Source organism: Micrasema longulum, unplaced genomic scaffold, assembly GCF_059751315.1.
Source record: "Micrasema longulum isolate JH-2025_06_02 unplaced genomic scaffold, ASM5975131v1 h1tg000097l, whole genome shotgun sequence".
NCBI lineage: Eukaryota > Metazoa > Arthropoda > Insecta > Trichoptera > Brachycentridae > Micrasema > Micrasema longulum.
This window is the reverse complement of record NW_028277303.1, coordinates 752,083-769,788: the sequence shown is the minus strand read 5'-3', so window position 1 is coordinate 769,788 and position 17,706 is coordinate 752,083. Positions and strand designations below refer to the sequence as shown.

Below are 17,706 nucleotides of genomic sequence, written 5' to 3'. Positions count from 1 at the left end.
TAAGCACATGCACTGATTAGGACAAACATGCACCGATTAGATTATGAAAATATTTTTTGTTGTTTGTGAAATAGTTGAAAAAAAGGGAGAGGCGATGGAAGGAGGAGCTTGAATTGAATAGGTTTAGGATGACCATTACAATAGAACAACGTATAACAGGCTATATTGAAAGGTTGTTTGATTATTGATTAAAGGAACATTATTTTTTAAAGTTTTTCTAATGGGAAATATTTACATATTATTTACATTTAACTTTTATTTATTTCCATACTTTTTACTTTTGACGTTTTTTATATTTTTGTGCTACAACTATGGCGAAGGGGTATAGTAAGTTTTGCATGTTGGTTTAATTGGTGTCCTGACAAAGAGACGGGTACGTCTCAAAACCGGCAGACATAGAAAAGTTGGTAAGTAGTTATATACGAGTTTTAAATAATTTGTTGCTAAAAAATTGGAATCAAGTTATGGTACAGAGTGGTGCGAACCTCGGACCTTTGATCTGTGAGTCCGAGACACTAGCCACGGTACCACAACCCGGTTTGGATTTATTTACCCTACCGTTGCTTGCACAGTGTGATCATAGTAATCCAGTAGTCCATTCCAGCAACCGAAGTGGGAATCGAACCCTCGCCTTGTGGGAGTGTACTCCGTCCTGTGGTAGCCCAAGTGCCACTTACCCACTGCATGGGTGGAGTAACCGACACTCTTCAGGTGCTGAGGGAGTAATTTCTCTTCGAGTGGCAACCCTCGAGGTTCTGGTTCGAGGAGAACCAAATGTTGCATTCCTGAAATAATTTTTATTTTAAAATTTATATTTGAATAAAAATAATCTAAAAAACAATATTTTCTATGGTCCACTCATATCTACTTTGCTGAGAACAGGTGATCAAATGATCGAATTTCAACCCCTCTCACCCCTCAGTCCATACCTTCACATACACAAAAAATTACTTGATGTAAAATCTTGAATTATGGTCTCAGTTGAAATTATAAAACAGGATTTATATTCAATTATCAATTATACGAGTACCTCGATAATGGAGCATGTGTGATTCCGAAACCGGCGGGTAATTACATAAATATTTCATGGTTGAAAACAGATAAAAGGGCGTTTTCATTTTGAATTTTATTTTTATTTTATTAAAATTTACTACTGTCTGAATTTAGAGAGATATTTACTGTCTGTAAATATATTTGTGTTCTTACAAATAAGTAAATGTTAGTAAATATGAGTATATAACCACTTACCGACTTTTTATGTCTACTGGTTTCGAGACATACATACTATGTATACTACGGTGATGGTAAAGGTGAAAGTGTATTTTAGTATTTGCATGTTGGTGTAGTGAGTGTCCTGACGAAGAGACGGGTACGTCTCGAAACCGGTAGACATAAAAAGTAGATAACTAATTAAATTTAAATTGTTTACTGACAATTCTTGATGGAATTCCATTTTAATGATGTAATAACTTAATTTACATATAAGTTATTAATTAAAAATACTTGGTACACTTCCACATATTTGTTTGACCAATTAGCGCTTTCACCCTCTAATGGGTAAAGTCTGAAGATGCCTACTAGAGGGTGAAAGCGCTAATTGGTCAAACAAATAAGTGGAAGTGGACCAAGTAATTTTAATTAATAACTTATATGTAAATATAAGTTATTACATCAATTATTAAAATATTTGACCGCAAAGTTTATGCTTGGAGCATAAATAATATCATTTATTTATAATACAAATTTATTTTGCGGCCATAAAAATAACTGAATTAAAAATTTTCTTTTAAATATGAGCTATAAATAACTGTACCAGAAAATGGGTAAAAAAATGTGCTTGAAGAGGGTTTGAAATTCATGTTACACCTTTGATTCGAATTCAGCTAGAATATCACGGGACCAAACGTAATTAATTTATTTGTAAGGATTAGAAGAAAATAATTATCATCAATTTGTTTATACTTGGTAAAAAAATAAAGCAACATTTTCCTAATTAAATGCATTTATTTAGTGATATCACGACACAAAGTAGGTACCTACTTTTTTAACACACCCACAATACTAGGAGTCAAACTGGAGGATGGGTCATGGAATCTACTACAAATTCTAAATTAGAACAAAGAACTTTCAGGTTTTGGAAACCCAAAATATTCAACGTACTGCCAGAAATTGACAAAAAAATCCATGACTTGGCTTCAATTGAATAAATTTCTAAAAATTGGTTAGTGGGTTTGGGTAGAGAGAAGAATTTCTTAAATTTATTGATAAATAATAGTATAGATAATTAACCTTGAATAATAAATACGATTTACTGATAATAAGTGAAGAGGTAAACGAACTAGAAACTATGGCAGAAGAATTTTACGAAACCTCTAAAAAGATTGGTCTGAAAATGAATATGGACAAAACCAAGATTTCTGGAGGCCAAAGTCTACAACAATATAACATACGGTCTTAAAACCACGTTACTCACAGCCGGAAGTGTTGTGTGAAAGAAAAATCTTGGGCGTCTCCTTAAGAGTTCGATTAAGGAATGAAGAGATAATTCGCCGTACAAAGGTGGCCGATATTGCAGAAAGAGTAGGAATACAAAAATGGCAGCGGGCGGGTCATGTGGCGAGACAAGAAGTTGATAGGTGGACTCCCAGAATACTAAATTGGAGACCTCACAAAAATAAAATGAAAATGGGGAGACCACAGAAGAGAGGGACTGACGAAATCGTCAAACTTGTGGGACGTGGATGGGAACAGAGTGACCAGGACAGAACAACATGCAAAAATTTGGACGAGGTCTGTATCTAGAAATTGAGAAAAACAGGCTGATACTATAAATAATAAATACGCTAAGGTAGTCATATTTTATCATTTTTTCAGAGCATAAAAACAATTTTTCCTTTAGAGACTAGTTATATCTAGTTAGAAAAACTAGGCACAATCTGGAGAAGTTCATTACCACAATAATGTAATAGATTATTGGATCTATTGTGTAAATAAACCATTAGTAATGCTTTTATTACTACTTATCTACGCGTTTGATGAAAATAATATTAAAAATATTACATATTTACTAAAGAATTGAAAGAAAATAATAATTTATGAAAAAAAAAAGTATACGACCAATTAGTACTACTTTAAAATTTACGTCACATAGGAAAGAAATGTCCAATATTACATGAATTATTATTTGAGTAATTGTGAAGTCCCTTGGAGTTGGAACATAAGTTGTTTTAAAAAAAATATTTCGTATTATAAACAATAAAATTATAAAACTGAGTAACCTGTGTGTATGGGGTATTTCCCCGTAAGAAATGCCGCTCTCGATGGTGTGCATAGTGGTTGAACGTAATGGTTATTCAGGATAATTCCATTGTAGGCCAATGCGTCAATGTTAGGGGTTGGTATTTGATTTGATCCGTGAAAACTGACGTCATTCCATCCCTGTAAATCAAATTGCTTTCGTATAATAAGACTTTTAATTTTTTATCATTTCTTACATTATAAAACAATAACATAATATATACTATTTTTTAATTAAAAACTAACAACTCCTAATCAATATTGATTGAAATACAATTAAAAAAGAACAGCAAAAAATGTTAAATTCATACAGATTCGGTAATGATATGTTTTCGTTATAAATTTTTAAATCATTACTATTAGGAACATTATAACTTTTTTTGAAAATTTCTTGGATCACTTTGAAATAATTTGAGTTTTATTTTTCGGTATCTTGTCATTAAATGCTGATTAATTAAGATACTGATTTTATAAAACGATGAATGTGTTCAAAAATGCATTTAAAATTTAATATTTTTTTTCTGTTCAGTACCACAATGCAGTTTTTATATATAGATTCCATTAACCATATATATAATATGTACACGATTGTGAGTAAATTTCTTTAGTTCTAACTACAATCATTGTAATAATTTAATTGACTTTTTAACGTTTTTAAAAAATAAAGGAATTTATAACGCAGAACTGCTAAATTAAAAAAAAATCATGGTTATTTTTTTGATATGGTTCCAAATGGCTCTAATATATATTTCCAGAAAAATTGAAATCTGTAATTAACACTAGGAATCTGGTTGTGATCCCGTGGCTAAAGTTGCGGACTCACGAAGCCGAGGTCCAAAGATCGAACCCCTCTCACCTCAACGTAATTCACATTTTCTAATAATGAGTTATAAAAAACTTTTAAATTGTAAGCAACTCTTTGGAAATCGACATTTTTTAAAAATATTTTGCTTAATAATAAGAACCGCAATATTTTAAATTTGATTTTAAAATTAAATTACTTTAAAAAGAGAATATCTAAAAGCATAAAACTAGTAATGTTTATCATCAAAAGTAAATGTTCTTCTTCAATTTGATTACGAATATCAAACAAAAAAAAACCTTCATATTCTACAAAAACTTTACATAACCATTTAAAATTATATCGATTTTTCCCAATCAATGAACAATTATTCTTAACGCTCGTAAAGTCAATTGTTCAAACTCAATAATTAAACTTCATTGTTGTCTTTACGACTTCTTTATAACATTATTGGATTGATCTTGACCACGTTAAATGAGAAAAAACCTTGGGTAGATTCTTGGGAAAATATTAGTCACTGGGTAATTTAGTTAGTCATATTTAAAATGACTCTTTATTATAAGTAAATATAAGTCAGCCCCGTGGTGAAGTGGCGTTTGCCTACCATGCAAAAAGTCTCAGGTTCGATTCCCGACATGGTTGACATGAAATATTTATTTAAAAAGATGTTTTAGCACTGGAATATTTCATTGCCATCTTACCTTTATGTAACAAAAATTATTAAGATACACTGCGATTGGTGTACCAATGCACCATTAGGTGTGAAAAGGTAATGATGATACATTATTTAGTATTTATATTAAAAACGGGTAATCATAACACTACATTTATTTTATGTAAAATAAGTTAGTAAAAATATGAAGAAATCGTTAATGGAATAAATATAAATAAAAACTTACCAAATCGTCTGCTAAAATCACAACAATATGAGGAGGTTTGACTTCTCCATTTATCGAAACACTCACAGACAATATCAAAACCACAATTAATTTTATTGTTTCCATTATTTATTATTAAATTATTTATAACAAGTCATTGTCCTACAATATAAAAAGATTTCAGGTAAATCGTCTTATAAATCATCCAATTTAATAGATGTATAGATATCAAATGAAATAAATTCATTTTTTACTCTATGACAAATACTTATAGCACGTTAATTCAAAATTAAGAAATGTTATTTTATAAAAGAATCGTAAATTGCACTTTTGACATATTAAAAAGAACTATTCAGTTTCTGGTTACATACATATAGTATTTAATTGGAGAAGGAGGAACCAATAACACTGAAAAATTAACAAACCTAATAAAGAAATCAATAGGTTGTAAAAATCACAAAGAATGTAGCACAGAAATTAATGTTTACGATTATTCTGGATACTAGTATTTTGGAACCGTATATTCACAAATCACGAAAAACAATGTTGTAAAATTTATCCGGCTTTACTATTTGGCGGTCGAAATGATATTAAATTATTACATAACTTGTTTTTAATGATTTTTTGCGCAAAAACCGGTTACACAATTCTTAATTAGCCGCCAGAATAAAATAAATTGATTTTTTTATTATTGTGTTGAGTATGGAAGGTCTTGGATACAAATATTGTTTAAAAAATGTATTAACATATTACAACAGAGATGAAGAACATTTAAGAGAAGGTAATATAGAAGTCTAGGCATCTACAGGGCTTATGACCTGTCAATGGCTGGTTTAAGTGGCCACTTTACACACTTTGTAACATTCACCACTCCCATATTTGAACATATATATTCCTTCAATTCTTTCGCCTATTGATGTTAAAAAAAATATAATATTTATGGTTTATTGTTTCAACCAATATCTTCCAAACAAAATTTTGCTCTTTATATTTATATCCATACAGTGTTATTTATTCTATTATATTTACTTATTATGTACTAGAAGATAATATTAAAATAATGTAAATGAATGCCTCGACATGGGTTATGCTCAGTGAGGTGTTCACATAGAAAAGAAAATACATAAAGTTTAATGTGAAATAAATAAATAAAATTAAAAATTAAAAAATAAATTAAGCCATTTGATTTCTGAAAAGAATGTGCTTGTTCATAAAAAGTGGTGAAAATTTCCTATAAAAAAAAATATTTACATTATAAACACCAAACCGTTTTGCTGAATTAACACCAACATACTAAAAAATTATATTCATCGTCAACATATTTTATCTGTATCGAATGGTACATAGGGCCATTCATTAGTATACTAATGATATTTAAAGTTATTAAACACCTTTTTAAATAAACATTTTAAGCTGAGAATTAAGCCCGGGAAAAGCACGGATAGTCTTTCCTTATCCTTATTTTATAAATATTTATTTCTGTTTTTTTTATTTTTTTTATTATTAGATTTTTTAAATTCACCTAAAATAAAGTGTACCTATTCTAATGTTTTAATAATCTTCAAACATGATTGTCGAGATCTTACAGGTGTCGTTTAGTTTAATACGAGTATACGAGTATATAAAATAAAAATACATTATTTTTCTTGATCACTAGGTTTTCGTGCTGACCTTTGACTTTGAATTTACACATCCGATAAATAAAAACGAATACTTATTTGTTTTTTATGTTTAAAATAACTGTGAATTAATCTGGGTCACATAAAAATATGTTGATTCAATACATTTTCAATTCTCGTTTCTTGAACACCGATATTTTAATTAATTAATTTACTGTAGCTTCAAATAAACAACCTTTATATTCCTCCATTTTTATTGCTTTTATTGACTGCCATTTTATAATGATTTTTTTACGAAATATGATAGAGATTTTTAGTATTAATGTTTTTAATGTCACAATGTGAATTATTCACTTTTATTAATCCTTTAGTAAAAAAATAATTAATAATTTAACTTCATTAAAACTGTACTGTTTTTTTACACTGTTGGTAACCGACGTTTTTTTCTTTCTTAGCAATTTAATACCGAATTCAATAGGTACGTAGCGCGTCGCGTCGTGTAATCAAAACGTCTGATTTGAGAATGAAATTATCTCTTGCAGAACCGTTTGCCGCTTTCCACCTAACACTGCCTTCACGGTAGATTTTTTTATTTGTGTTGACAAAATCTTTAAATAGTTTGCTCTCGTATTTTGCGGTGACAGCGTTAATTTGATGTGAGGGAAAATTAGATGAAATGGCAAAACAGAAATGCAAAAGGAAATTCGCTTATATGATATAAATTTCCTTTTATTCTAATTCGTTATATTAACCCTTACGCTGCTACGCAGTTTTTCAAGAATCTAATCAGAAATCCTCTTATTTATACATTTCAAAAATATTTTATCGAATACGTTGTTTTCCAAACACACTACTGTTTTATCAATTAATAGCAATTCCAAGAAAAATCTTCCATTTCATAAATATCTAGTTCAAACCCAATGGAGTGAGCAAGATAGAAAATTCGTGCCGCAAATAGACAATTTTCGTACAGCGGTTGTAAACCCTTTCTAAATTGAAAATTAAAACAAACAAAACTGATCTCGTACTGCAATCTCAAGGCGCAGAAACGAAATAATTATGATAGTTTTGTAGGGGCAAAGTGCTCTGTTATATATTATCAAACCTACCACTTCCATAAATGCATGCTAAACAAAAATTTAGTAAAATATATCTTGAAATTTGTTGCAACAGAGAGGGAAAACATTTTTGCCAAGGGAATATGGAAGTCTAGGCGTTTACAGGACTTATGATCTGTCATTGGCTGGTTCAAATGACCACTTTACACACTGCGAAATATTCACTATTCTGGGTATGTTTACACATCCACATTCATGGTTATTTTTACATTACCCCAACTCTTCCAACTGTTAACTTTTGCAAACTAAAAGAGCTGAAACCTTTATTGATGTCGGTGAGTTTCATCTGGATAACTTATTTTACCTCCTAGGTAATGCCTAAAAATACTTTAAATTTTTTATGCAAGTTATTTTAATCAACAATATTTTGAGTATGTCCAAATGTTTGTAGGGAGTTATTTAGATTGAAACTTAAAGGTAACCGGTAAATGTACTAGTGATATTATTTCTTGGTAGTTGTCATAATATAATTTTAATTTAAAAAAATAATGTTTTTGTACATCTGTCTCACAAATTGATATCTCTTCTAAGAAAAATATTCCGTTTCACTAATAGCTAGTTCACGCATAATGGATTGAGTGAGATAGACAACAGTTGCCGAAATTACAAACAGCCGAGGTAAATTACATATTTTTTACATTTATGTATATTTTTAATCTTACTTTGTTACTTTAACTAACAATTTAACTCTGCAAAGCGTGTTTTTTATTATGAATAAATTTACAAAATATATCATTCAAAATGATAACGGATAGTAAAAGTGATAAAGAAATAATTGTATCTCGCCGAGACACTCAGAGGCTTAGCAGCTGAACCTATTCCGAAAGTGAATTAGACAATAATGATATCTTTTTAAGTGATAATGATAACAATTTATAATATGACTCTTACGAAGAGCACGAAATCGAAGAAGCTTTTTCTGAAGTATTTTTGGATCAATATAGAGCTGATATACCTCATTTACGTTTTCTTTGTAGAACAGTTTGTAGAATAGAGTTTGTATAGTAATAATTACGTTTTGTTAGTAAAGTAATAATTACTACCTAATGAACAGCTAAAATATTTTGATTTCCCATTACTGTGGGTACCCATTATAATAAATTAACAAATGATTTTTTTTAATATTCAAACGTCCTAATTGACAATCATTAGGTTCCATGGTGAATTATTTTTATGTTTTATGGCTCTTTACTTATTTGTTTATATTCTTAATTATGGGGTTTTCCGGTGATATAGGGACCTCACTAGATAAGAACTTTTATATTAAAGGTAAAGTATTCAATTAGTTATTCATTACGGAAGTACATCAATATTTTCGTAATCACTGAATCGGGTTTAATAGCGGGGAAAACACCAAATATAATTATTTTCCTCAAATATCATATAGGTGATTAAAAATCTAACTATTAACATTGATTTATTCTTTATTTCACTGTTTTTGGAATGTAAAAAAGTTCACTGTTTCAGGTCCCGACTAGCTAGAAGTTTCCTGTGTTTAGTTGTTCTCTTTTCTTAAAAGCACTGTGAATTTAAGCATCATAAGTAAATTTATAATGAGGATGTTTAGTGGTTTAAAAAAATAAAATGGTTAATAGACGAAGCTTTTTTTTTCAATTTTTATGTATCGTATTATCAGCGCTACGATCTTTTAAAGTTTTGTATTTCTGACATTAATCCGCGTGTGACGTCGCAAGGTATCTTCCCCTTCTTATCGGTTAGTTCTGTTGATTGGTTTATTGACGATTAGCAAACCGGAAATCTTAAACAACCCTCTTATCATTGGTTGATTCATATGAACAAGTGACGTCGTTAAAAGTTGTTCGTTTTCATTAAAATATTTTAAATTATTTTTTATTCATTTTAAAGAAACTTTGCTGTACAATTTAATACTTAAATTTTTACTGCGCGTAAGAAAATATTTTTGTATTAAATTTTCCGTAGGCCTAAAATAGGTACGAAACTAAATAATAAGCCGTCGAATAAGTAATTTTTATGTTTTGAAAATGTTTTATACCACTGACAAATAAGTGCAACAAGCAGTTCCCGAATTCATTTACCCTTTTGGGGATTATGACGTCAGCATCAGTCTAGTTAGAACTTTATGATAGGGATTAACAACAACGATATATCGTTGTTTAGCAGTATAAGGGTTAATAACCTAATGCTTAACATTTCACTGCATTGAAATAATTCATTCAAGGAACTCATTGCTGTGAAATTAAATAATTGTTAATTCTTAGGAATCGTTCAGATGATAACTTTAAACACAATATAAGACAAGATACTTTTTCTAGAATTTTTCCTGAAATTGCACCGAGGAAGTTCAGTGGTTTTTTATATATTTTTTTATTTGTTAATAGACTATGCCAAAAAATACGTTTTTTTTTTTAAAATTACTCCGCGTGTGACGTCTCAAATTCTCTTCCGCTTCTTCTCAATCAGTTCTGCAGATTGGTCCGTTGACTTAACTTAAACCGGAAATCTTTCACAACTCTCTTATCATTGGTTGATACATATGAAATAGTGACGTTTTGAAAAGTAGTTACTTTTTATTCAAATATTTTTAAAAATAAATGTTATTAAATATTTGTATAAAACCACTTTTCTATGTATACCGGTTTTGAGACGTACCCGTCTCTTTGTCAGGACACCAATTAAACCAACATAAGAATTTCATTATACACCTTCACCGTAATTGTTGCACAAAAATATAAAACCAACACGTCATGCATTTTAATCAAAAAAGGTGCACAGTGGGTTTTGCATGTGAGTGTAATTGGTGTCCTGACAAAGAGACGGGTACTTCTTGAAACCGGTACACATCGAAAATTATCTAAGTGGTTACTAACAAAAACAAAGTGTTGCGCTGAAAAAATTTGCCGACTTAAAAATATTAAATTATTCTGGGAAGAAAAAACAAAAAAATTTGCTACAAAAAAAGGGCATTTTAAATCACTTAAATTTTATGGTATTTTTCCTAAATTCTAGGTTGAATTATGCCTTTAATAATCATTAAAAAAAGGGGCTAAGAAATTTCATTAAACATTTAATTAACAAAAAGAAATAATGAGGCATTAAAAAATACAGAGGTACATGTTCAGTCGCGAACTCTGTGAACATTTTCTCGAAGCTTATAAAAATAACATCTTGTTGATTTTTATATTTAAAACAGTTTTCCATAGATGGCGTTGTTAGTAATTAAACTACTACTCGCATTCTGATTTTAAATTGGTTTTCTTTGCTTTTTTGGTTCATAATTTGATTTAATTCATAATTAATTTTAGTTTTTTTTTTTTTACCAATGAATATTTTATTTCCCTTTTATATTATTTATATCTCCCGTTTGTTTCAAACTGGTTTAATGAACGATTTAATCAAATTATCTTAAACAGCACTAATTGGTTTTATGGTAACTTGTTACAGTAATATAATTGTCAATATTCTGACATGTCCGTTTAAATTTTCTGTACTCGGGCGAATAAATACAGCTCTGTTTCTAAATTAGTCCAGAATTCTGGCGCAGTGTTTTGACTCGATGTTTAAAAATCACGAAAAAGGAAAAAGAAAAAAGGAAGATGTCCCGGTTTTTATCTTGGTAAAGTCCACGTGAAATATTTAATTAATTTATTATTTGTGGCTGGCACCTGAAGTATAAGACTGATCACTTTACTTTCATATAAAGATTGATCAATTTATTAAAGCTGCGTTTATGAATGAATGCACGTCGGCAAAGTGTTCGAGCGAACTAAGGAAACCCGTTTGGCAATAAATTATTGTTCCGAAACAGATCTATCTCGTGAAATAAATAAGTATTTTATTTTATTCATTTAAAAAAATAGATATTGTGTAAGAAAATATTTTTTGCTTCCAATTTCCAGGAGCACTAAACAAATAACATGCACGAATTAAAAAGCGTTTAAATTAAATATGTACAGATAAACATTTCATTTTAAGTGGTTTAAAAAGTTTTTTAAAACTAAAACTGTTTTTTTATTGTATAATTAATAATCTTTAAATGTGTACCATCTTCACGGCATTTCTCCTTAGTGGTAGGTAAAGAGGATGAAATACCAGAAGTGTCTATCGTGATATACATTCCAAGCTTCTTCCACATTTATAATTTATACATCTTGTCATGCATGCTATTCAATTGTATCTGCTATTGACATTCTAAATGTGGATACAATGAAAGCATCCACCCCTTTTCCGAAACTGTTCATGAAGACTTGAGTCTTTCTTCAGTTTCGCATATCAATATCATTTTTGTTTTTTTAAACTAATTAAGCGAAAATTTAATATTTCTTTACAATCAAACCGCGAAAATAACAAAACAAATAAACTTTAAAAACTTTCATTGTACCCCTCACTGCAGTATTGTCAGTTTGTGATCAATCAAAGATCAATAAATGTGGATACAGTAACTATTAAAGTATTGAAAGATACGAGACATGTAATATATAGTTTGGTTCTGATAATAAAGAATAAAACCACGAAACCACAGGCCTCGTGAAATTTTATTACAATCGGTATAAAGACACACAACCAGCAAACATCACAATAAAAACCGTGATCACATTTTTCTCACAATAACTTTGCAACAGAAGCATTTCATACAATTTAACCTCTAATTAGGATTAAGTCGAAACAAATGGATAATTATCATTTTCGCTAATTATTATCTGCGATTCTACAATTCGGTATTACACGCAGATTTATCATGTCCTTCAAGTATACACTTGTATGATTTACGGATGTAAGTATGTATACCAATGACCGCTTATCTCACGAACAGAATAGATATTCACTTGTTCATAATATTAGATTGTGTACAAACAAAAAGGAACCTTGATAATTCAAAACCCCCGGAGCAGATTATAATTACTTACTGGATCATAGAACAAGTCTTGTTTAGTATGCTTCTATATATTTTTATTCAATTAAATAATAACATTTTGGTGTCGTTAACCTTTTATTATAACGTAGAATTATGTCAACAGTTCAGAGCCGTCGCGTAATTACGTTTACAGTATGGCAGACCCAATCCAAAATGTCTGATAAGGAGTATAAAATCATATGGACCAATCAAATTATATGGGCTTGACATTGATAAAAAAACAATTATGTTGAGACTTGAATAAAATAATCCCCATTTTAAAAAAAAGGCTTTATTGTTATGTGCCGTGAGATGCTGAGCAGCAATGAGGAAATTCAGTGGTTTTTTTGTTTTTTTAAATTTGTTAATAGACTATTAAACTGAGAAAATTACAATGTTTACATACATCGTTTTATCAACGCAATGGTTTTCAAAAGTTTTGTATTATTGAAATAACTACACGTGTGACGTCAGACGTTCTTTTCCGCTTATTCTCGTTCAGTTCTTCCCATTGGTCCATCCTTGGCAAACAAACCGGAAATCTTCCATAGCTCTATCATAGAATATGAACCGGTGACGTCATTCAAAGTAGTCCGTTTTTTTTAATGATTTTTCTCGTACATTTTCAGGAAACTTTGCCGTACAATTTAATGCTCCATTTTTTACCGCGCGCAAGAAAATATTTATTGTATCCAATTTCCCGTAGAGCTGAAGTTCCTCATTGTAATAAGTAATTGAATCGCCCCCCAGTCGTCAATAAAAATAGCATCGAAGATTGTATTGGTTTATTTTATTCACTCTGGAAGATAACAAGATGTCTCCAACTACACTTGTAAGGTTAACTGTACTTATAATGAATAATATTTTAGTTTAATAATACATTATTTAATAATAAATTATCGTAGTCACGACGTACTAGTTTGGAATCTAATTTCAATGTGTCCTCCTGGAACCAACGTATTGGATTATAAAGCAAATCTTTTCATTAAATAGATGGAATAATAAAAGGTTTATTTAAGAAAAGATACCATTTGGAGAAAACGCAAGATATATATAAACAATATCTAACAATCAAAGTCATTGTATCATCTGAATGCAAACTTCAAAGATCTGGTCTTTTAGCCGAGAGACACCTGCTCCTTTAGAAATAAAAGAGAAATTTGAATAATATTGCGTAAATCCATCAAGACAATGAATTAATGTAGTTATGCAGAAAGCAGCCAGCCATATAAAAATGAAACTGAGATAATAGCACTTTTATAAAATGAGTGGATTATCAAATCTAAACAACAGTTGGAACGTTTTTGACTTTTACAAATGATAAACAATGAATACATAAGTATTTTTTTTATATTACAAACAAGACAGGCGCCGTGGCGCAGTTGGTTAGACGGCTATCTGTGAAACTGGCGTCGCGGGTTCGATTCCCGCCAGTTGCAAGAAAAAAATCCAAAAAAGATTTTTTTCTCAATTGGTCTGGGTGTTGTGGTGTATTTTTCATTACCTTCTTCCATATCCCCTCTATCCCACCTGCTGACAAGCCTCAAAATAGAGGCTTAGCGGGTTATTCCTTTTAAAAAATAAAAAAAAATCTAATTATGTATTTTGCCAGTTTTAATATTTTTTTAAAAACCATAAGATTTTTCTAGAGATGTAAGTGTTTTCTGCAAATCGAGAAATGCTTTTTTGTGTTCGACACCATTTTCAGAAGGTGATTAATACAGTTTTTTGTACGAAAATGGTCTGGTTGTTTTAGAAGTTTTAGAATTGACCTTCTTACACCCGATAACATCAATATTTCATTTCTTCAAAATTGTAGATTGGCTGCTTTCTGCATAACAACGTCAAATTATTAGCGTGTATAGATGACCAATGAAAAAAACGTAAGAAATAACTCATATGTAAAAAAATAAGTATACAATACAGATTGGTAAAAATGTGTGTGGTCAAGATACAAAAGATGTCACTCATATTAAATATATCCAAGAATAAAGCTCGTATTCAAATATAACAAACAGCAAAAAGGGTTTGAAATGAGGCTGGCAAACAAGACTACCACAAAAACCCTCTGGGCTCAACGTTTACCTCAGCAAGTGCAAGCCACAATCTCCGCACTACCGAACGATGACATGTCAAATATGGCTAACACGGCTGAAAAAAATACTAGAAGTTCTGAGAAAACCGTGAACAAATAGGATCGACTCTCGAACGGAAACCGTAGCTTCAGGACATATTCTCCAAATTAAGGCACGAAGGATCTACTCCTATAGCTAGCAGATAGAACTACGAGCTCATGAAATTCATCTATCTACACACGCAGCCCACATACCATAATAGTAACCCCGACATTATGCTTCTCTAACAAATTCAAAATTTCTCACTACCACGAGACGGACTAATCTTCCCTTGATTCAGTTTCAAGATTTTTTATCTGAGAGTTGTCATCGAGTTAAAAACATTTGTCCAAGGTACGTCTATTTTACACACAGAATACTGTATTTTTTAATTCACCCTGAGCATCGTGTCTTTCATTTTACAGGAAAGTCTAAAGTGTAAAATAAAATAACAGTTTTCGTATATTCCAAAGTTCTAAGTTAAAAAAGACGTATAATTAAACTGACAAGTTATTATTCTGCCTGTACCTGTACAACACGCACAATAATGTTACAAGACAAATATTTCAGTTCATTTCATATTAACAAGCATGCATGTAAGAAAGAGATACTTAAACTTAATTAATAATTTTTAGTTTTTTCGCCAATTCTATGTTTGGAAAAAAGACAGCGGTGCCCGTATCTTAACGGCCGTAGTGAACGGTGATGCGGTGGACTGCCGTTTTAACGGTGACTAGAGTGTGGTTTCCTAGGAAAACAGTGTTAAACGGTGTTGATAACACCGTTTTCATAGGAAACCACTCTCTCGGCACCGTTACGACGGCTATCCACCGCATCACCGTTCACTACGGCCGTTAAGATACGGGCACCGCTGTCCTAGGAAACCCTAGCTTAAAGGAAATTGGATTCAAAACATGTTTTCATGCGGACGGTAAAAATTAGAGCATTAAATTGTATGGCAAAGTTTCTTGAAAATGTAAGAAAAAATCATTAAAAATATATTTTTTTAAATCCAATTCTTTGAACGACGTCATTGGTTTATATAAACCAACCAATGATATGAGAGCTGTGAAGGATATCCGGTTTGTTCACCGCAAACGAACAAATCGTAAGAGCTGACAGAGGAGAAACTCTGACGTCACACGCGAAGTAATTTCAGAAATACTAAACTTTAAAAAAAATCATAGCGCTGATAATACGATATGTAAAAATAACATTTTAAAAAAAAATTGGCTTATTTTAATAGTTTATAAACAAATGTTTTTTTTTTTAAAGCACTGAACTTCCTTATTATCAGATTTTCTAACTTTTTGGGATTTTTGGATGGCAATCGTTAATCGTTCCTGGACCAGAACCTGAAGCGTATGACTGATTACCTTACTTTCACCTTACAGATGATTGAACTACGCTGGATTTGGTTTATCAATGGGTGCGGAAAAGGAGGTAATGACGATAATCACTATTTAAAACATTTTCTTTACCTTGAGTAAATGTTTAAAAGAGTCCAAAATATATTTTATCTCTAGACGCTACTGGCTGCCCGTGTGCCTATTCTATTATCTTATATGTTTGATTACGGCTCTGTAAAACAATAATAAATTTTAGCAAAAACATTCAAATGTATGTTGCATTTTAATTCAGTTGCGTAGTACATATGTAACACAGTGTGAAACTAGCAAATATAATTATGTACATATTTGATTTACGAATACATTTTATACATCTCTTTTTTCGGTATTAAATACCTATTACCTATTACATATTTTTTTTACATAAAAACAGATTTTTAAAAATGCTTCTTTTTCCGAGTTATGAATGAATGTTAGGTATAATCAATGACGTTATGCTGCTCCGCATTCAAATATTTTTTTTATCTTTGTTATGCACGTGTAGAATTAAATTATTAATAACAATAGTTTGGGCTATTATCAAGTAAAAGTGTCGAATAGTTATAGGTTAAAGGTTATCAAAATATGAGTAGTATAAAAGTAATGTGGGATTTTTCAATTTTAAATTTATTTATGAAATAAATATACATTCTACAGTTTACCAATTATTTTTTTTACAAATACTAAAAACTCACTAAGCCGTTTTCTGTGGCTTATCGGTGGAGATCAATATTAATACTAGCTTTTAAAATATTGCATAATTTTATAAAAACAATGATTTTGCCAATATAATTAACAGCTGCAAAGATCACTAATGTACATACCAATAAACTTTTTTTATTCAAGAAAGTAAATTACAATATTTGAGTTTGTCCAAATGTTCGTAGAGTAAAATCAACAAATGGAAGAATTGAAGAAATATGGATGTTCAAACATAGGCAAAATGGTGAATGTTACACAGTGTGTAAAGTGGCCACTTAAACCAGTCATCCCGTCCCTATTTTTTCAGCTATTTCTCCCTCAAAATAAAATATTTTTATAACCCAATCAGTGCTTGTAAGGGTGGTCTATTAAAATGCATGGCGTGTTGGTTTTATATTTTTGTGCAACAACTATAGTGTAGGTGTATCGTGGGTTTTGCATGATGGTTTCATTGGTATCCTGACAAAGAGACGGGTACATCTCGAAAGTGTAAAAGTGGTTAAAATAAATATTTAATGAAATTTAGTAAAATGTTTGACCACAGGGTTAATGCTTTAAATATCAATAACTGTATGTACATTATTTATTAGTACAATTTTGGTATTGCTTGTAAATTTTTAATTTTTTTTGTTGGTAAAAATGACAAAAATTACTTATTTTTTTAAATCTCAAAAATTTTGTATAAATTAACTACTTTACAAAAAAAGAGTAGATTGGTACATAATTACAATTAAAGTTTTTCATAAATATAAATATAGTAATAGAACATGTTACAGACTAAGGAGAAAATACAAAAGTTACCCAAGAAAAGAAAAAAGAGCACTACAAGAAGATTGAGGATGAGGAAATAATATGGCGGAGAGGAAGACGAATTTTTACAATATAGTTGACCAATATGGAAATATCACATACTAC

The 17,706-nt window shown here is 30.3% G+C and overlaps 1 protein-coding gene and 1 long non-coding RNA gene across 7 annotated transcripts in view; one reads left to right on the top strand and one right to left on the bottom strand.

The window, feature by feature from the left end:
* The window catches only part of LOC148284682 (arylsulfatase B-like), a 23,602-nt gene extending 11,012 nt beyond the window's left edge, over positions 1–12,590 (bottom strand). Inside the window, exons 1-4 of one of the 6 annotated variants that reach the window (XM_088236335.1) lie at positions 12,559–12,590; positions 4,999–5,139; positions 3,279–3,438; positions 559–785 (exon numbers count right to left, since the gene is read on the bottom strand). In XM_088236335.1, the coding sequence (XP_088092461.1) occupies positions 559–785; positions 3,279–3,438; positions 4,999–5,103 (492 nt within the window). In that variant the 5' untranslated portion in view covers positions 5,104–5,139; positions 12,559–12,590. The other 5 variants (XM_088236343.1, XM_088236347.1, XM_088236355.1 and 2 more) reach the window with 5 other exon arrangements.
* Positions 11,134–17,706, top strand: LOC148284681 (uncharacterized). Its single transcript, XR_015824163.1, has 3 exons — positions 11,134–11,309; positions 16,096–16,144; positions 17,568–17,706. It is a non-coding gene; the product is annotated as an uncharacterized LOC148284681 (long non-coding RNA).